Here is a 22,148-nt window from a genome sequence, read left to right on the forward strand (position 1 = left end):
TGTATTATCAAACTACCATTAATGCACAGCATCAGAGCTTTCTCTGAAGCTTTTAACTTTATGCAGTTGCATAACAGAGATAAAAGGTCAGTTTTACTGGCAAGAATTTGACATTACAATGAGGTTGTCAGTAATCTCCTACTTTAGGCCGTCTCGTAACAAAGATTGTTCAAGTAAATCTTACATATTTAACGTCTCACAAAAAATTCATCCTCAGGCATAATATCGGTGACACTTGCCTTGAAAAACACAATGCTGAGGCATAGTAATAGTTTTAAATATATTGTTAAAAAATTATTTGTTTGGATCTCCAGAAAATTTAATGATCCTGTTGTCATATAATCCAAATTAAAATCTCTCCAAGTATAAAATGAAATGAAATGAAAAGTATGACTTTATTAGAGGCGAAGTTAGGACTATAAAGTCCTCTCTACCACTTAACCTCAAAGACACACACACACACACACACACACACACACACACACACACACACACACACACACACACACACACACTCACACACATCTCACTCAAGTACATCTCTCGAGTAAAAAGTGTGAATGCGTAATTTTACTGAATAGTTAACCGTGCCTAAAACTTTGAAAAACAAAAAAAATTAGATCGATCTTAAATTCGATGAGCTGAAGGAGTGGAGGAGAAAAATTCTTGTAGTGTATCGACTCTAACAAGCTCCGAGAACTTATGGGCCATCATGTTGGAGATAGGAGATACATTTTGTCTTTACGATCCCGATCTGCATTCATGGCAAACTTATTGTGACTTCTGAAATATAATAGAAGATGAGTTTTAGACGAGAACCATACAATTTGTTATATGATTCAATAAAACCTCGTATGTTTCTGTATTTAGTTGCGTATTAACATATATATTTACATTGCAATTTTTCTATATGAATAACGTAAGCAAAACCACACGAATAAACATGGTGAGAAATTTTAAAATAATACTTTTTAAGCACCAAAAATTACATGAAAATAAATAATTCAAAGATGTAAATATGTGTTTATTACTAATGAGCTAAAATAAAAAAACGAATAATGGTGCTGGAAATAGTGCCAACAAGTAAACTAGAATTTAAATTACTATTATATTCCTAAACAACCAAAATTTATCGGAGACTGTAACTCTGTCATAAAATTTTTGCGTTTATTTTAATACAACAGAAACAATTACAATCTAATTGCTGAATCCATTGTTTAGATTGTTATTGAAATTGAAATGAATAAATGATTTATTTCCATCAGCATCATACAACAGAAATTGCAAATACAAAACCTGGAAATTGACTGGCCACGTAACCAGTACTGTGGCCAGTTTTTTTTATAAGGCAAAGATAAAAATACAATAATATTTTTTTTCAGTCTAGCACATAAAGTTTAAATATTCAAGAAAGACACTCTCTGCAATGTTGATGCTTTCAAACTCTAAACTAGACTACTTAAATATTGTAATAACTATTCAATAATTAGAACTGTGAAAAGGTTTTTCAAATGTGCGTTAACATTAATTTATGACATATATTGTATGCTATGGAAATAATTAAACTATATTAACTAATTACAAGATTCAAAAATTCTACATCTTGTTTAGTCATTAGCCAACTTTTCAACAGTGAACAAAATTCCCTAAGTCTAATGCTCTGTCTTATATAATAAGGGACTTGATTAAAATATTTAGGTGCAAGGTAACTATAGGAATGCCTAAAAATGGATTTGTTTACTTTAATTAGTCTAACATCACCTGCAGAAAAGCTCCTAGTATTGACTGAATAGATATGCTGAATGAATAGATATGCTTTGAAAATTATTCAGCTATTCAAAAACTTTCAAACCATAGTTATGAATTAGTGTATTATATTTCATAAACAATTTTACTTAAATGATATCTTATGAGAATTAAAAAACTTCCGAAACTTTTGTAATGCTTTCGTTTATTTAATGAGTAATTACTCCCGAGAGTAAATGAAAATAGTTAATTCTTTTCTGGGATAATCTAGGAGTTTCATTTGTTCTAGCTGTGGTATAGACTGTTATAAAATGTCATCCTAGAAATAAATGTTGGCTTTTAGTCTAGTTATAATATTTATATATTTATAATATATATCTTTTTTTGGCTAATAATGTAATAGTAAGTCATCGGAACACGCCGAGCAATCGTAAGCCAAAAATCTATTATAACTTTGTTTTATTTATTTATTTTTGAAAACAAGAATCCTTTTTGATTGTTAGTTTTATGAAGTCGCGAAAAGGTAAGAACACATTTCCAAGTATCCTTTCCAAAATAAGACTGTGAAATTGTCCAAGACTTTGTCAATGTCAGAATGAGGTCAACAGCGAAACGGAACATTCTCTTTCCTCTCCTCTCTTCTGAAGGTTAGCAACTCTTATCCGATCTGCCAATCAGAGCAGTATTTGTAGCCTTTTGTTCTGTTCCGAGAACATCATGATGGCAACGACAGACTGTATTGTTAGCTTAATCAATTGCATGTAATGAACCAAACCAGCATGTTCTGCTTGCCATCTGAGGAGGGTTGCCGAATCGGTACGATCTGGTTCTTGCCAGGTAACTTCACATCAGGCTCTACTGATAGGTAAGGACCTACATTTTGTCTGCCCACTGATGGCGGTTGGCTCAGTCCTCGATAGCATTCCTTCTGCACGTTATAGTGACTATTGCCTAAACCACCGTAGCCTACCAATGTGCCGTATACAAATTACATGTGAGATCCAGGTTTGATGCTGAACACCCTGGTCGAAAAATTCGATGGTGAGAAACATTGGTCTCTCTGTCCAGCTCTCTAGGCACACATCTAAGCAACTGCACTTTGAATCTTCCTCGAAGGACCTATTAAGAAGATATAAAAAACGCAACATAACTTTCATTATGGATGGCGCCAGTGATGACCGTTTAAAACTATTTAGTGTATAGCTTTATTTAAACATATATTACACAATCCAATTTAATTTACAAAATCCTGGGTATTTAAACGTCAGTTACTCGAAATCGGATTACTTTTACATTGTGGCGTGCCATATTTTCAGCAGTGAAGGGATTAAACAGAGGTACAGACACTAACAGGACTTAACGGGCCATTCATTCTCCAATTTGAGTATCTTCGTATGCTTTAAGTGAATCAACATAATCGTTTAGAATATTATGTATGTGATAGTTTGTGCTTCTCTCACTAAGAAAGCTACAGACTTTAGGATTCCTACCCACTGGGCTAAAATAGTTCAAGTGGTACTGGAATCTTTGGAGCTAGTCAATAAACTGTATAGAACGTCGCCCTAAGTCCAGCTTAAAAGTGCATGTCTGTGACGTAACTATTAATAAAAAATCAATTCAGTGCGAAGCCGCGGGTAACAGCTAAAAAACACACACACACACACACACACACACACACACACACACACACACACAAAATATACAAAGTTTACATTATTTGCCAATTGTTTTGGGTAAGAAACCATAGGATGATCATTAGAAACTACACTGTCCGTTATAAAATTAACACGCATAGGTTAATTAATATTTTTATAGTTTAAAAGATCAGCAGAGTAAATTGTAATATGTATGTAAAGTAAAATAATGTCTTATTTTACCAGTCGAAGTTAGGGCTAAGAAGCTCTCTCTAACACGTAACCTGGGGACCAACGGCTTAAAGGTGACTTCCGAACCACCACCAATGGCCGGGCAGGTGGGCTGCTTGCAAGGACAGGATCGCTCAGCGGCCACCCATCCAAGCAGCAGCCACGCTCGACGTTGCTTTATCTGGTTATCTTGCGATAACCGTTGTACCCGCTACACTGCGCCATTGGCCAAGTGGCCCTGAAGGTTTAGACATTTACCGCTACTCACACACAACCCGTTTGGCTACCCAACTGGTGCCATTGCGATCATAAACTAGAATTTTAAAATGTTTTTATGTATTAATCCGTAATAATGTTATATAATGTATTATCCATGAATTAGTTATCTAGCGATAACCACCGTACCCGCTACACTGCGCCATTGGCCAAGTGGCCCTGAAGGTTTAGACATTTACCGCTACTCACACACAACCCGTTTGGCTACCCAACTGGTACCATTGCGATCATAAACTAGAAGTTTTTAAATGTTTTTATGTATTAATCCGTAATAATGTTATATAATGTATTATCCATGAATTAGTTTTCTAGCGATAACCTCCGTACCCGCTACACTGCGACATTGGCACAGTATTATAATACAGTCAGTATAATATATATTGTGAATATAGGACAGATAAGAAGTAGCGTAAATTACCTTTTAAGAAATAATTCAGTGCACTGCAGCTTTTGCTTAGGATAGGTGGTATTGGCTTAAGGATTGGAAACTTAAGCCTTAACAAAATTAAACCGTCAGTTAAATTCACGTTGTGGGGAATTTTGCATTTTTGCTACTAAACCCGAACAAGAGGCACAAAATGCAGGTACATGGTGTGATAAATATAAGAAATAAAAGACCAAAACATCTTTTGTGCCTACAGTATCTAAGTTTTAGTTTGTGAAGAAATTTGGAGTTATTTATATGGTAATGCGAGGCACGGTGTCTGAGATATAAACGGTATTGATATCAGTCTGAACTCTCATGTCAACAATAAACTCCGTAGCCTACTGATCTCGGAAACCTTTGATGTACAGATCCACCTATCTGACTTTGAAACATAATGAGCGAAATATGTTTACGATGCATTCATACTGGAAAACCTCAGGATCTAGGTACAAAATTGTGTTGAACTAGAACCTTAGATTGAGATAAACACAATAGTTGAGGTAGGCGGTTTTTCTTGATACGTTAAAGCCGGATTACGAAGAGGACTTTAGAAGTAAGAATCTGTAATCCTTACGTTGTCCATAGCTTTTAAAAACACGGAAAGTAACCCATAAAATATTAGTAAAATAGAATTGTCATTTCAAATCGACAATTTTGTATGTTTTGCTACAAAAGGTATTCCTGTGGAACAATGTAAATGCAATATCCTAGGTATTACATAATATTAAAGCCTCTATTGCTTTGGAAGGCAAAGTAATTTTAGATTAGTAATTGCAATACACTGTTTAAAACACTAATAACGTCAAACGGATAAATGTTTGTATGACTGACGTACAGTGAGAGCTGTTGAAAATTATTCATTAAACACTGTAAAATTCATGGAACTATATTTTAATCATCTGTAGGAAGGTATTCAAACAAATATTAACTGAAAACAATTTCAGACTGTATTCAATATCGGATCGTATAATATTAATACTGAATGACGCAATGGTAAGATGAAATATTTGATTTTCCCAGGTAATGGAAATTGGGCTATACCTTTGATTGCATTAGTTACACAGGAGGTAAATCATTCATGCGGACGAGGTATACTGAGGTCCGGGGCGTTATATCAGCTAGTTGTGAGGTCCGACGCTAGGGCTCTCCCGCGCAAATTTGATTGTTACCTTTCATATATTTACTACCTGAGCTAGCTAAGCCTCTCATCCCACAAAGGGTAATCCGAGCGCTCATTTCCATGCCTAAATTAGCATTTGATGAGTTATCTCTTGCGTAACTAATACAATCAAAGTTGTACACAACTGTCCACAGCAGTATGGTAGCGATCCTACTTGTTGTTTCTATACGGTAACTAGGCAGCATACCTGATCCCGCCGGGGTCTGTGGAGGGGACGATTCGGAGCTTCGTAGTTTACGCCAGTGGCCGCGCTCCTAAACAAAAGATTTTTGTAAATTTAAAATCTAGACTATATTAAATTGATTAATTTCATTATATGAGAGAAGCGATGTTTGGATCGTCGTGATTTGGGTACAATAATAGTAAAACAAACATTAAATATCGCTAAGAGCCTGTTGTACTGGCGGCCATTTAGATTTTAGGACAGCAGAACAATGACAAATTTGTTTTACGTCCTCGTATTTGTTCGGATAGTTATGGGGGGTATCTATTTTCAAAGAATACGCAACCTATTCAGTTTCTTTTGCTATTTTTATTGATTATTCAAAAAATGTTATTTTTTGTAAATTATAGTTTAACCACTATTAATAAGAAATAGCTTCAGCTTATTCGGGTTCAAAGTTTAACACAAAGTGATACACAACATTACGTCATCGATAGAGCTTGGTTACCTAGTTAAGCTTCCACTGAAACAGGTTCTCTGTACATTATGATGGGATGTGTATCAGGAGCTGCCAAGCATGTCACTGTTCCAAAACGAATTTATTAAGATTCTTGGAATTCGCGTAAAGCAAAAGCTATGCTCAAATATGAGATCATTAGTGCTTTACCAGACGTGATGCGACGTGACGCGAGACAAGATACCAACGACTAAAGACATCACTGTGTGTGATGAGAGGAGAGACCGGGTCACACGGCCCATTGCCCTTCCCGACCAATCTGTTTTCCACCTGTCGCTACACTGGAACACTGTCATTACTCAGTTCATTAGAATCATTACTCAAAATATACATCCAAGGCCAACATTAAATGATAAATTTTAGGATAACTTCTACTGAAGAGTCGAATATATAAAGAATTTGTATACGGCCACACTTGAAAATTAATATGAAAAAATGGTAATGACTAACAATTACAACTGAAAAATTTTAAATGCCTGTTGAAATTTTCTCGAACACCTCCCATAAGCTAGATTATTAATGCTAATATGTTCACATGTAAGAGGCCTGAAAACGTTATAACTGAAAAGTGTAAACACCAATATTGTTGGTTTTAGATGATTCACTGATAAACTGGAGTTGCAGTTTTAAATGTGGAAACCAATATTTTCTAGTTAGTGTTCATAGCTGTTTATGAATTCAGTGTTGCAAGTGAAATTTCTCCAACCTAGTCACTCTACCAATTGGCTTTCATTTCCGGCCAAACTCATATTCATATTGGCCATATGCAGAAGGATTCCTGATCTTCTAATACGACACGATGCCATCTCCTCCAACTTTTCTTCACAGCCACACGCTATTCCGTTCACAATCCCACCTATGATAAAACGTGGTACAACAGTGGTATCAAGAACTGTGCATAGTTTGAGAATCTTTGCTTTCCTAGAAGTGACATACAAATTGTTAGCGTGCGTAGAAATGCAGAATCAGAGTAAATTTTGTTGGCGGAGTGGGGATGGAATATTAACAAATAGAAACATCGAAATTTGTATAATTTGTAACAAAAAACGTTTGTAATAGATAAACATGCATTGTTTCTGTACAGAAAACGTCGTAACTACTATTCATTACACTGATGTTTTAGATTTATTCTTGCAATGGAGATGTCGAGGTACCGATCTTGGAATAATACCTGAGTTAAATTTGATTTAAAAACGTTTCTATAAATTAAAATTTCTAATTTAGTGATGTTATTTTATCCTTTTGAAGTTTGGTTTGGGTTAGAAGTACTACTAGTTTTTTCGGCAATTTAAAATAAATATACAAAGCATACGATTTTGTTCCTTAAAAATATATGTTTAGTGACGATTTACAGAAATAAACAACACTCTAACAGTACAAAAGGAAAACGTAATGTAACTGGATCACGAACAGAGTAAAATAGTGAGAAAGTTTACATTAATTTAAAATTTCTGTACGTAAATTAAAATGCTAAACATTTATGCTAAGGTTAATCGATAAAAGTTGTACAGTAAATTGTTGCCAAGTTTAATTTAAGCTTGGCAAACATTGACGGACATATTTTGTGTTCCCTAGATTGCTCTGAATAACAGTCTGTTCTTTTCTTGGAACCCACTTAGAGATTCTTTTCAAGGATATAATTCTCCAAGAAAAGTAAAATTTTCGTCAAGAACTATTACACCGTATTTCTTGATGCGCTTACACCATAAACGTGTAGAGGCCCTGTGACAAAAATGGCGTCATGACTTATGAATAACTCCTGCACACACTTTAAAATTGACTTGGTACGCTATTTTCGCCAATTTGTATTTTAGTTTCCATAAAAAAAAAAAAAACAAAATGAGTACCGATACCTATTGATTTTTCGTATGCGTTTTGTACTAGTTAGACAAGCTAGAATAGTATTTTTAAAGGTTTATTAACTAATTATGATTAAATCTGTATGACTTTCATAATGGCTAAGACCATGAAAGCACACGAAAGAATTATTTTAAAATTTGAAAGATATAACGCTAAACACAAACCCTTTACTAATTTATAGTTAAATTGGTTACGTTAAAAATTAATTGTAACACTGTTGGATGTTTACAATAAAATTATCCTATCCCTTACCACATTTTGGAACTTATAAACTGTAACGAAAATATGCATGTAAAATATTAAACAATTCATTTCCAGGTAAATTTGGTTGTTACGTTAGGGAGTGCTGACACTCCAAATATCCGCAGAAGAGATCTTGTCATGGTTTATACACGCGCAATAGGAAATATACATGAAATAATAGTAGCTGGCACTTTGTTATTCTGGGCTACCGAATGAATGTCAAGGAGTGGCATGTGACGGTGAATGCAGAGACTCTGAATTAGAGGCATAACTCGAGGTCTATATGTCTAGGCGGAAGATCGGAACTGCAATGGTGGTTATTCTCCTATTTTCTCTTATAGGTTTTTCTCAGTGTCTAAGTCTTGAGCAAGCCAACATCTAAGGGAGACATCTATCTCGAGCCCGTTGTGACTGAAAGAGGCTTCAACAATAGTAGACTTCATCTTATTTCAAGGTAAAATGACTGAGGCTGAAAGATCTTACTAACATACGAGCTGTTTCTCGGGATTTTGGAAGGAAGCAGCGCCCTCTATTCTATCTGAATATCCATTTACTATGGAGTGACACAGAACAGTCCATACGTTCATCCATACACTGGACAGATGGATTGGATGCTTGGTAAAGATCGCTCACCTGTTTATTAAATAGAACACCGCACACAGACGTCCAACCAACCGCTGGAAAAAATTACGTACAGCAGATGGATATTTTGGAATCGCTCGCCGAGCGAGTTTAACAGGCGTCCGCATGGATGTTTTCATCTGCGCATGCGCACGGCATCACTTCAACAGACACCATCCCGGTATGTGCTCGCTGCGTAGTGTCTTTATTGGTAGCTGAACATAGTTATCCTTGTTATTTGAACCTCAATTACTAGCTATTGCAATATCACTGTCAGCCGTGTTATTCTAAACTCAATTATTTACTACAGTTATTTTGGGTTGGCATATTTGATTAGTTATGGAGCAGCCGATAGAAGAAATTAGAATACAGCGCTGTTGGATACTTGGTTACCTGCATATCGAGATGTGACAGTAAAGGAAAAGGCCTGGGACGAAATAGCAGCAGCGTTGGAGAAAGACAGTAGGTTAAAATCTAATAATTTCTACTAAATGAATAAGCAGGACTGTATTTTTGTCATCAATTCTGGAACTGTCAGCAGCAATCCATGGTACAATTCTCAGAAAATCATTGTTACACCAAGGTACACTAAATGCCAATATTTCAATGTTTTTCCTGACGGAGGTAGCAACTCAACTGACAGACTATGGAAACAAATTCATCCGCCCATTCGCTGGATGTACGGTTGCGGTATGGGGTCGTACCCCGTGGACATCCAAGACATAAAGTCCATCCATCGGATGATTGGTCCTTAAGAGTAACTTAGAATTCCTTCGACTCTATGATTGAGAGTAATGTATGTTTAATCAGCCTTACCATATGGAAAACGTCCAAGTAAAATGGAATAAAAGGAAAGAAAGCTTTGTGAAGAGTCATAAGGTTATAGATCCCGCTGGGGTGTTGCTCATTTATTGTTCCACATAAATGAAATCAACTAATAAAAGAGATGTTTGCATGTTAGCTAATTTTACAGTTTGTGTTTCCCTTAGTGAAGGAATTGGCGTTTTGCTTGTTAAGCAAAGTGAGAAATAAAGTTAATTAACTCTTGAGTGAATTACAGAAAGAATTTCAAACAGAGGAATTTTATTGGACAAATAACGACGGCAGATGTTATTCTGCTTTCTGTGTTTCTTTCTTCTTCAAAATGATATTTATGAAGTTTAAAATGCAAGAAAACAGTCGAGTACACCTCTTTAAGAAAGGCGCAAACATGTCCCAAATGTAGGTATTTTTTAACTGGGATATTCCGCAGGTTTTATTTTTCTATCTGTTATCGTTCACAGAGGTCACTGATAACAGTCAATAGTCACTGATAACAGATTTCAATGATAACAGAGGTCACTGATAACAAAAGGTCAATGATAACAGAGGTCACTGATAACAGTCGATAATCAGTGAAAACAGAGGATATTCTGCTTTCTGTGTTTCTTTCTTCTTCAGAATGATATTTATGAAGTTTAAAATGCAAGAAAATAGTCGAGTACACCTCTTTAAGAAAGGCGCAAACATGTCCCAAATGTAGGTATTTTTTTAACTGGGATATTCCGCAGGTTTTGCTTTTCTATCAGTTATCGTTCACAGAGGTCACTGATAACAGTCAATAGTCACTGATAACAGAGGTCACTGATAACAAAAAGTCAACGATAACAGTCAATAGTCACTGATAACAGAGATCACTGATAACAAAAGGTCAATGATAACAGAGGTAACTGATAACAGTCGATAATCAGTAATAACAGAGGTCACTGATAACAAAAGGTCACTGATAACAGAGGTCACTGATAACAGAGGTCACTGATAACAGTCGATAATCAGTAATAACAGAGGTCACTGATAACAGAGGTTCAGATGTCTTGTTAGTTACTGCTGTTTATTAGTATAATAAAAGCAATAAATCGTCTAGTGTCGTATTTGATGGAAGAAAAAGTGAATAGGGGCGGACTACAATCTACGATCGGCGCCATGTGGACGAGACTAAAAGTGTATTTACATTGTTAAACCATGACCTATCCGGTGGACATGCCGCGTCCTTATATGGACTTGATTGATTTAGCTGGTGTACAAGGAGAAAATAACACTTCTCCATGTCCTGATGGTAAGTTTCTATTGGAAAGTATATATGTGTGTCAGTGGCGTAAATATAAATCTATTTCAGGGGGGGACACTAACACACTAGGTGGTTTGTGAAGTATAAAATATCCTTCAATAATATGTGCTCCGGTATCTTCTCACGGGAAATTCTTAGGCTGTAAGACCTAATAAATGTGTTCTAGCTTGAAACAAAGTACTGAGTGTAATCTTAATGTTTGCATTTCAAAATTTGGGGAGGGGGCATGGCTGATAAGAAATTGAACGTGAAGAAATGGAACTGTAGTTAAGAATGAGTGACTTATCTAAACTATGTGGTCTATTATTGTGTCCATAATGTGTATGAGTATTATCTATGCGTTACTGCATGAAACAATAGTTTGCCTTACACTTGGAGGTTTGCCACAGGAGATTGAATAATTAAAATACTGCATTTTTAAGAGCTTTTTTTGAATGATGAAAGATCGTTTTAAAGAAATAATTAACATTCATCGAGAGGCTTTTTAATTTTGTTAGATCATTTATAAAGTTTAACATTTTGCACTTTATCTATAAATGTAAAAAATATACACATTAAAACATTTAAAAAGCTTTTGATGTGCATTAATTGTATGTTTAAAATGAGACACATTCCTTAAAAATACAAAAAAGAACAAAAGTGTTCAAAAAGAACATATTTAAAATTGTTCTTATGGGGGAAAACTCAAGGTGGTTTCACTACAGCCTTAAGACACTCAAAAAAACAATTTTGAAATAACCAAAAATTATGGTGTTTTGTTTATAGCTATCACTGCTTTCCTACAATTCTTTTAGCCTTGAGGAGTCCATTATAATGTCTCTTAACTATAGGAAAATATAAAAATGGATTTAAAGAAGTACTTCCTGGTCAAAGATCCAATTCACTCTAATTCGACTTAGTGCAGGAAAATCTTATATCCAAGAACCGAAAGCCAATTAACTTTTTCTATGTATAAGTACACAACCTACTTGTCAAGAAATCAATAACAGAATTTCCCTTAAGAAAGGTTGAACTTTATTTAAGTGCCTTTCAGTTGAGCAAATTGAATTCAAATTGAGGTACATCGGGCTCGGAAATCAGGAGGAGGGCGTTGGCCGGAGGATGGGACATAAATGAAAGTAAAAAAAGAGTGGCACGAAGGGGCACCCGATGAGGAGGTGGTGTGGTTGTACTGTATGTTTATTATTTAAGCCATATAAGCCAGTTGGCTCTTCGCCACTACTGCTGGCTGGTTGCCGGTTATTTCTCTCTTTCTACTTTTAGAACCTTTCCCACGCTCTTTGATCCATTTACATCAGATATACTTTCGTTATCGGTGGCGTCTCGATTTCTACGCTAGACACTGCCTTCAAGACAAGGTCATAAACGTTCACATTCGAAACGTAAAGAATTAAAACGTATTAAAACTCAGAATTAAATAATTAAAACAATTATGTAACTTAATGATTCTATTGCACGACAAACCTTATTCCCTTTACTTACAACTATGAAGCAAATGGGAAAACAAACGGCTATTTCTTTATCTACAAGTGCTGATGTGTTCGTTATCTTCTCCTCAGAACTCCAGAAGGCTCGCCTTATCTGTCTTAAGAATAGATAGAAATATTCAAAACCTGATACAAATAAATTAGTCACATGCCAATTGAACTAAAATAGTTTTATTTGTTAAAACAATTATCATCTATTATTTTAACCATTTCAATGCCCTTCATCTGCCAAAATTAGCACGGCTGACGATCAATTTCGTTCTTAGGAAGAATCCTCTATGGATTTCAAGAAAAACCTGATTGTGTGCTTTTGCAGTGCAAATTGGCTTGGCTCTTAGTCTATAAATGCCTAGCCTTTGTCTTATTGGTTTCTCTTTGACGTACTGTCACGCGTTAAACCTTATCCCCTTTACTCCTAACTACGAAACAAATGGGATACATGGGAAAATAGTGATCTGCTAGTTCACACTCGAAAGAAACGCTGTCGAAATCTTTCCTAACAATAAATTAGTATTAATCGTGTTTCTTAAATTACGCCTGAAATGACAGCGCCAAAAAAAATTTGTACACTTGGACTTTACAATGTTATGATATTCTCAACGTTGACTTAAAACCAGTCAAAGTGGGTCGAGAGATATGGTCATGGAACAGGAAAGATGAACTTTAATGAACTAATGTGTTTGATACCTACAGTGCTCTGACAAACATATAGCACAACCTTTAACACATATTATCTGTACCCACAACTGGGTTACGTTAATAATAGAGAGATATGGTCATGGAACAGGAAAGATGAACTTTCATGAACTAATGTGTTTGATACCTACAGTGCTCTGACAAACATATAGCACAACCTTTAACACATATTATCTGTACCCACAACTGGGTTACGTTAATAATAGAGAGATATGGTCATGGAACAGGAAAGATGAACTTTAATGAACTAATGTGTTTGATACCTACAGTGCTCTGACAAACATATAGCACAACCTTTAACACATATTATCTGTACCCACAACTGGGTTACGTTAATAATAGAGAGATATGGTCATGGAACAGGAAAGATGAACTTTAATGAACTAATGTGTTTGATACCTACAGTGCTCTGACAAACATATAGCACAACCTTTAACACATATTATCTGTACCCACAACTGGGTTACGTTATTAATTAATATTAAATTTTAATTTTATGTGGTAGAGACTCTGTCTAGGGCGTAATAAGAAGTGAATAATACCACATGTGATAAACGCCAACACCTGAAAGTGGATGATGTCCTTAAGTGGAGGAGATACTATCGTTTCCTCTTGAATTATTGTTTTGTATCGTTGTACTTTGACGCACTTATAGGCTAGATCTTATTACCGATTTTCGCAAACAATGACCTGTTAAATTGTATTTGTGTGAGATACACAGTTCGTTCGTATTTACACGTACAAATGTCTACATTTCCTTGAAAGAAAATTTAAATAAGCATAGTCAGAATATGACTTTTATGAATTCGTCATAAAGTTTGATTTGTACAGAAAATAAATAATGCAAGTATGCCCTCAATTCTTCAGTAGTAAAAAACGTTAAACCCTACAAGAATTCTCACATTAAACAAGTAAAAAAGTTGGCGTGATAAAAGACTACAGAAGTTATTAAAATCCACAATGAAAATGTTGATGATGTTGCAAACTGTTTTAACACGTATTCCATCACATAAAACTCGTCACAAGAGACTTCCAGAAAAATAATGCATTTGAATCTAAATATATTTTAAAGGTAGCCTATAAAGAGACTCTCAATAAAATATATTGGCATGTAAATGGTTTTTGGAAATATGTGTACGTGTTCTTGCATTTGAAACAAAGCCGGATGCAAATTTAATTCCAGAAGAGCGTTAATATTCACAGCCGAGCGTGACGTGAATCCTCAATCTTACTATCTTAAAGTCAATAACGTGTTCTATAAATAACACTGGTTGAAGAGACCGAAATAAGTATTCAGACGTAGTGAATCATTTAAAAAGCTAACCAATTCACCTATATTTCCAACATAGATAAAGGTAAATTAGAACATTTATTACTTAATTGTATGTGCACATGTATTGCTTTTATGTTCGTTGTGCGCATGTACAGTTGATTAGCGCACATGGTGACAGTAACTCGTAGGAATGTGTGTTGTCACAGAGTGACTTCTGATAGTGGTAAATAGAGGGACAAGTAGTGGAAGTGTGAGTGTGTGTTATGTTATAAAATACATTTTTTGTGTTTTTTGTTTTTTTTGGAGATTTTTTGGGAGTGCCGATGGCCGAGCGGTCTAAGTCGTTGGACTTTGGGTCTGAGCTAGAGATAGCGCAGGTTCAAATCCTGTCTGTGACCGTTGCACTTTTTATCAGTACCATCGATCTGGTACTGTATCGACTCTCCCCCTTATTCTGTTTGATAAGATCCTCGCACAGGCCAGTGGCCCATGAGGACGGACAGAATAAGGCTTAAAAGGGGATCGGCCTCTCCTTAAAAAAAAAAAAAATAAATAAATAAAAAAAAATCTTTGTAAAACATCCTCTAATATATGTGAAGTCACTAACTACCTTAAAAATATTTCTTAAGTCCAGTATTCATTTAAAGTTTAACTTTCACAACTTGAGGACAAGAATATTAAACCATCTAGAACAGGTCTTACATTGCAAATGTTTCAAACTATAAACCAGCATAGTTTGTTAAAGAGTGTATATTTTGAGGTTGAATTTGCGGCATTGTACTCTACTAATCAAAAAATTTAATTTGTTATACTACTTGACCTATTCTCTCATTTAAGATTTCCTTCTGAGGGCCATACCCCTGAACAATTGGTAGTTACTTCAAAAAGTTGATTTTTAGGTGCAGTAATGATGTACCAAGTATTTTTGTGTGCGTGTGAAAGTGGTTCTAAGTTACCTAAAATCCGTTATCGGTATAATCTTTCGATTGGTATTATGAATGTGGTTAGTATTGTCAATCATTACTTACCAATCATTAATAATCAGATAATCATTGCTAATATTGGTATCTGGTAGTAAATTTTATTGTGTACACTTGATTTGTTATAAATTCGATGTTTTTGTTCTGTTCTTTATGTTATATTACTTATACTTTAAGTTCATAAATAAAATTCAGTATTGTAAAATTTACTATATTTTTCTCTCTCTCTCTTTCTCTGTGGAAAATGTAGTTCTTATACTGTTTATTTAGTACATTATTCATGTTACTGATCGTACCCCGTTCCTCACTCACAGGCTACGCCCCTGATCATTTCCTGTATTTGTGTACTAAATACTGTGTTCTGTATCTACATAAGGAAATAAAAATATTCATTCATTCTTCTCCGGCCTTGCATATACGACACTAATTGATCTATTTTAGAATTTAGGACATCTGGTGACGGTTCATCTACTCTTTGGTACTCTATACTTAAGTAAGAATGTATCGCTTGACAAAGCGCACTATCTACACTATGTGGGAGGGGGGGGATCAAATTTAATTTATTGTGTCCCGATGCCAAATCAAAATTTGACTACTGACCTGCTAAACCTGTCAAGCCAATTGGAAAGCCAGTTTATAACATAAGTTTTCAATCGGAAGCTGCCTCATTGTGTTTCATTAGTGTTTCTTTCATGCAATGTGTCAGTTCACAGAAGATTTCACAATTTTTGCATGTGAACAGGATGTGGCGGCGGTGTTGGTGGTGGGGCAGAATCGTGTTGTTACCGCATTTACTATCTGTTCGACCTCTGTAGAGGTAGTTGCTTATTGATGAGGTCCCTTTCGAAGGTTAGTCGCTAAATCATGGCAGTAGAAGAAACAATTTAACACATTGCTTAAATTTAAATTTGCGAATTTCGTTTTATATATTTCGGCACTACGTAAAGACCCGAAAGACCCGGAAGGTTTTGTATTGTAAAGACTCTTTACAATTCCTTAAAAATGTTTGTGTCAATAGATTGTGTCAGATATGACCAACTTCTAAAAAATATGCAGAATAATGAGTTTAGGTATAATTTACGCAGCTATTTTATATTTTAAATTCTTTATGAAAAGGTCGCACAACAGTTTCCATGACTGTATGTACTAGTAGTTTGCTTTCTTATCACTGCATCCAAATTGCCTTCAAAGTACCTCGGGGCTTAATTAGAGTCCTACTTTATTTTTGGATAATGATTGACTAAAAATAGTAAAGTAGGGTGGAGATAATTAAATAAAAATAAAAAAGTGTCTAAAAAACTGATTTTAATGCACATCACAATGAGGCTTAGGCGTGTTTATAATATACGTACCATAAGATACCGGAAGGATGTCTTACGGCATAGAACTCACTACAAATCACGAAGAGCAGCATTATTTGTGAGAGAGGACCCGATACCAACAAAAGGCCTTACAGTATAGCACTCCCTACAAATCACGAAGAGCAGCATTATTTGTGAGAGAGGACCCGATACCAACAAAAGGTCTTACGGCATAGCACTCACTACGATCACGAAGAGCAGCATTATTTGTGAGAGAGGACCCGATATCAACAGAAGTTCTTACGGCATAGAACTCACTACAAATCACGAAGAGCAGCATTATTTCTGAAAGAGGACCCGATACCAACAAAAGGTCTTACGGCATAGCACTCACTACGATCACGAAGAGCAGCATTATTTGTGAGAGAGGACCCGATATCAGCAAAAGGCCTTACAGTATAGCACTCACTACAAATCACGAAGAGCAGCATTATTTGTGAGAGAGGACCCGATACCAACAAAAGGCCTTACAGTATAGCACTCACTACAAATCACGAAGAGCAGCATTATTTGTGAGAGAGGACCCGATACCAACAAAAGGTCTTACGGCATAGCACTCACTACGATACCAAATAGCAGTATTACTTGTGATAGAGGATCCAATACTGATTCCCAAAGGCGAGAGAAAAACTTAATTACATAAGAACACAATATGCTTTTCAAAAAGTTGATAGAGGAATTTTTCCTTAAAATGAAATATCAGTTGCGGTTATTGATGTGGTAGGTAGAGTACATGAGTAGTAAAATGGTTAAAAACAAAAAAAATAATTTTTTTTCACGTTATACATATTTATAACTTAAAACTAACCATCAATCATGTAAATATTAGTTGTATCTGCGCCATCCAACAAAATTAAAGGATAAAACGGCGATTTTCGGGCTAAAGGATGGCAATATTTGCAAACTTGCAATCTCAAGTTAGAAAGGATAACAGAATTGCAAACTTTATGTATGTATATATATATATATATATATATATATATATATATATATATATATATATATATAGAGTCTGAACACATTATTCTATTAAAACGGATTCGCTACCAGATATCGATTATAAATCGAGGTGGAGTTTAAAGTTTGTTCATAGTTCATAGAAAGTTGCTGTAAAAATTCAAAAACCTATTATTGTTATTTTCAATTTTCCTTAAGTTAAGTATGGAATTCGATGAAGAGAGTTCTCGTGTTGTTATAAACTTCTCGGCTAGTTTGAAAACCTATTCTCCAACAAGGAATGTTTATCCACTTTTCTTATATGACTTTTCGAATATACAGTTCTTTCTTAAACCTTACAATAAACCAATAGATTCATAAAAGTTACTTGTTTATTTATAATACAGTTTCGATGTACTTATTATATTGAAAACATAATTATTATGTTATAAATCTTTATTTCAATAATCCCTTTACAAATAAATAGTTTTATTTTCAATTTTATTCAATAATAAGGGTAGTTGAGAGAGCAAAGCTAATTCTAAGCAATAGGCCCTGTGTAGCTTCTCTCAAAAGTAATATGTCAAGGTTTGCCGATAGTAATAAAGTGAAAAAGTAATAAAATAAAAAAAAACTAAAAGGGATACTTAAACTGACCAGTGTAATTCCATCAAAATAACATTTTCCGACTCAGTTTTAAACGGGCGATAGTATAAAGGAGAAAATAACATCTTGATGTTAATTGGATCCTTGTAGATAGCCTTCACTGGAGAGTTTGTGGTATGGTTAACAGCATTCATTCTGATGTTGGTCATCTACCGCAGATCAAAATATGGATAGGAATAATTACTAGCTGTAATAATCTTTGTGAAGGGCCGTAGGAAAGCAGTTAAATTCAGTTTGGTAAGAAGTTCTGTCTTAAGGACTTTTACTTTGCTTTAAGATAGTAGCTATAAAGAAAAGTCAGGTTGAGTGCTCCATACAATGCAAATTGGCTCTTGGGTTTTTGGTCCGCAGCGTGTCTAAAATTTTCAATGTAACAAAGAAGTTAAATTCGGTTTGACATGAAGTTCTGTCTTAAGGACTTTTACTTTGCTTTAAGATAGTAGCTATAAAGAAAAGTCAGGTTGAGTGCGCCGTACAATGCAAATTGGCTCTTTGGTTTTTGGTCCGCAGCGTGTCTAAAATTTTCAATGTAACAAAGAAGTTAAATTCGGTTTGACATGAAGTTCTGTCTTAAGGACTTTTACTTTGCTTTAAGATAGTAGCTATAAAGAAAAGTCAGGTTGAGTGCGCCATACAATGGAAATTGGCTCTCGGTTTTTGGACCATTAGAATTTTAAAGATGGTCGATCTAAATACACATATCTCATAATTGTGTATTTCAATTGAATGTTGTCCAGCAAAAAATTGTGAAACTGTTTCCACATTCTCATCATACTAATTAATATACTTAAATATAATAGAAACAACAGACGGTGTTTAAATTGAAGGGGGTTGGCACCAAAAATAGCCATGTCTTTCAAACCATCGACTCCCATATGATTACATGACCCTGTGGAACACACTGCAACAGTGAAGGTCACGTTCTAGCATCTACTAAGGTAACCTAGTCGTGATGCTATCAGGTAATTTGCAATCTGGGATAAACAGATCCAACAGTAAGGAATCTTACACAAGGAAAAGGCTGTTGAGCTCTTATGAAAGCTATTATAAAATGTATACTTCTCGCGTTGTAAAATATGATCTCTTTGGAAACAGATACGCGCTCAGCGGATAATTTTGAAGAACGCAGACCAAGAGAGAAAATATTTTGTGGAACCACCTACAGGAATTTCTTGGCTAGGCCGCAGCAGCGTGGGGTAACACTTGAGGGGGTTGGTGTAGCAGTAAATATGTCGGAAATTGTGGAATGCAACAACAAACAATGAAATCTACAGTGTAAACAAACGTGAATAGAAATTTTATAAATAGATTGGATTCCTAAGACTGTCAGCAGCATTATTTGCTTCCTACCATCGTCTGCCTCCAACTTGACCGCAACATTCTATGTTTCTATTTCTGTCATGCCAAACAGTCCTACATCTCCTCTAGGTATGTTTTTGAAATTCCGCAGTCGTAGCGTTGGTTATTGCAGTAACGGATGGACAGTACAGTGACTATATTTCGTCTCCGACGGCTATTTCTTTATCTAATAGTGCTGGTGTGTTCGTTATCATCTTCTCAGAACTCCAGAAGGCTCGCCTTATCTGTCTTAAGAATAGATAGAAATATTCTAAACCTGATACAAATCAATTAATCACATTTCAATTGAACTAAAATAGTTTTATTTGTTAAAACAATTATCATCTATCATTTTAACCATTTCAATGCCCTTCATCCGCCAAAATTAGCACGGCTGACGATCAATTTCGTTCTTAGGAAGAATCCTCTATGGATTTCAAGAAAAACCTGGTTGTGTGCAGTGCAAATTGGCTCGGCTCTTAGTCTATAAATGCCTAGCCTTTGTCTTTTTGGTTTCTCTTTGACGTACTGTCACGCGTTAAACCTTATCCCCTTTACTCCTATGAAACAGATGAGGATACATGGGAAAATAGTGGTCTGCGGGTTCGCACTCGAAAGAAACGCTGTCTAAATCATTCCTAACAATAAAATCTGTTAATCTTGTTTCCAAAATTACGTTTGAAATGATAGCATTTAATCTGTTTAGTACGTTTGGATTCCTAACTTTACTGTCATCATATATCCTCAACGTTGACTAAAATCCGGTGAAATTGGGTCGATCGATATCGTCATGGAACAGGAAAGATCAACTATACAACACAGCAACATCGGATAACAACCGCTGGACAACTGTATAATTAACAAATTCCTTGAATTTGTAAAAGAATCAAACAACATCGCACAGTTCAAAGCTCGTCTGAAATAGTTCTTGGAAGTTTGAAGCTTTGTGATCTGTGGATGAGTTCGGGGAAAGCGGCTGAGGTAATTTAGCAGATTTGGTTTCTACAATAGGAAAAGCGTATAAATAAATCGAGTGTGTTCATTAAATCTTTGTGTGTGTAACCCTGATTAAACCAAAACAACTAACGACATTGTTAACCAAATTGAAGTTAGCTATAAAAATATGATTCATTTACCAAAGGGATGCATTCCATCATATTTTTAAACGGTATTTTAAAAATAAGTTAGGTATTAATTACGTAGTGAATATACCGGGTGTCTTAAAAGTCTCCCCTATTAACTTTTGGGCATGTTATGTGACCAACAGAGGAGTTTTTTATGTATGAAAACTTTTGACCTCCCAATGGAGTAATTTGGGGATAACTCAAAGTTTTTAACCACCACATTTGCTAGAGTAATATTAGAGACCTCTAGTTTTGCCATTATTCTTATTTTGATAATACCTTTAAAATAAGGTACCACTTGCTAGCGGTTCCTGTTTAAAAATTTTTGACTTACCCCAAAACTACCCCAATTAGGAGGTCAAAAGTTTTCATACATAAAAAATCCTCTGCTGGTCATATAAACATGCCCAAAAGTATATCACTTCATCTGTATACATAAGAAAGTTAATGGGGAGGGCGGTACTTTTAAGATACCCGGTATTGGTCTATGTTTATTATTCCCTAAAGTGAATTACCGGTGAAGCACCCGTACATTACCACAATTTCTTTTGAGTCAACGCTACTTGATTAATTGATTGGGATTGTGAGCATTGCTCAGTGTTAAACCACTTGCCACCATTGTTGCTTTTGTTGAAGAGACTAAATTTGTGGGCTGTCGGTATTATCAATTACATTATCCTCCGATGAATTAATTACTATATTTCCCAAGCTAAAATCTGTCACAATTGACCTATTAAATGTTAAATATTTTTGTTATTGGAGGTTTAGATGATTTGGAAGATGGATCAAACTATGAGATGGATTCCATTTCAATGATGGCCATGTGATCATACGGACATAGGGAATGGAGGGTTGGTCGTATGGAGAATTCCGGGAATTGCAAAGCCGAGAACGGTTGATTGCATACATATATCTTCACTGATGAAGGGGTTTACTGTATAAACAGGTGTGTGAACTGGAGTACTTGTACATGCACATGCGGTTAGTCTGTCGACAGTGGCCAGAATTACTATCGAATTTCATTTTTTAATTTCTATAAATCGAATGACATCTTTCTTATTGAAGTGACTACTTCCTTTAGCAGGCTATGGATGTGTATTTTGTAAAAAAACTTTCGTTTCACGTCACGGAACGTCACATCACGCATGTTCGCTCTGTAGCCGCTAGGGGCGGGACTATCGCGGCCATTTTGATGTCAGTGCGTTTCTCCGTTTCGTTAGGGGCTACCAGCCGTATTAGTAAGAGGTTGCTGTCGCTCCTTGTTGATGTGACTACTTCTTTT

The 22,148-nt window shown here is 35.3% G+C and overlaps 1 protein-coding gene across 1 annotated transcript in view; it reads right to left on the bottom strand.

The window, feature by feature from the left end:
* The window catches only part of LOC124369966 (bone morphogenetic protein 5), a 132,570-nt gene that overhangs the window by 91,566 nt on the left and 18,856 nt on the right, over positions 1-22,148 (bottom strand). Inside the window, exon 2 of the mRNA XM_046828199.1 lies at positions 5,682-5,748. Coding sequence (XP_046684155.1) covers positions 5,682-5,748 — 67 coding nt within the window. The remainder of the gene's footprint in view (positions 1-5,681; positions 5,749-22,148) is intronic.

This window comes from Homalodisca vitripennis, chromosome X, assembly GCF_021130785.1.
Source record: "Homalodisca vitripennis isolate AUS2020 chromosome X, UT_GWSS_2.1, whole genome shotgun sequence".
In the NCBI taxonomy this organism is placed as follows: Eukaryota; Metazoa; Arthropoda; class Insecta; order Hemiptera; family Cicadellidae; genus Homalodisca; species Homalodisca vitripennis.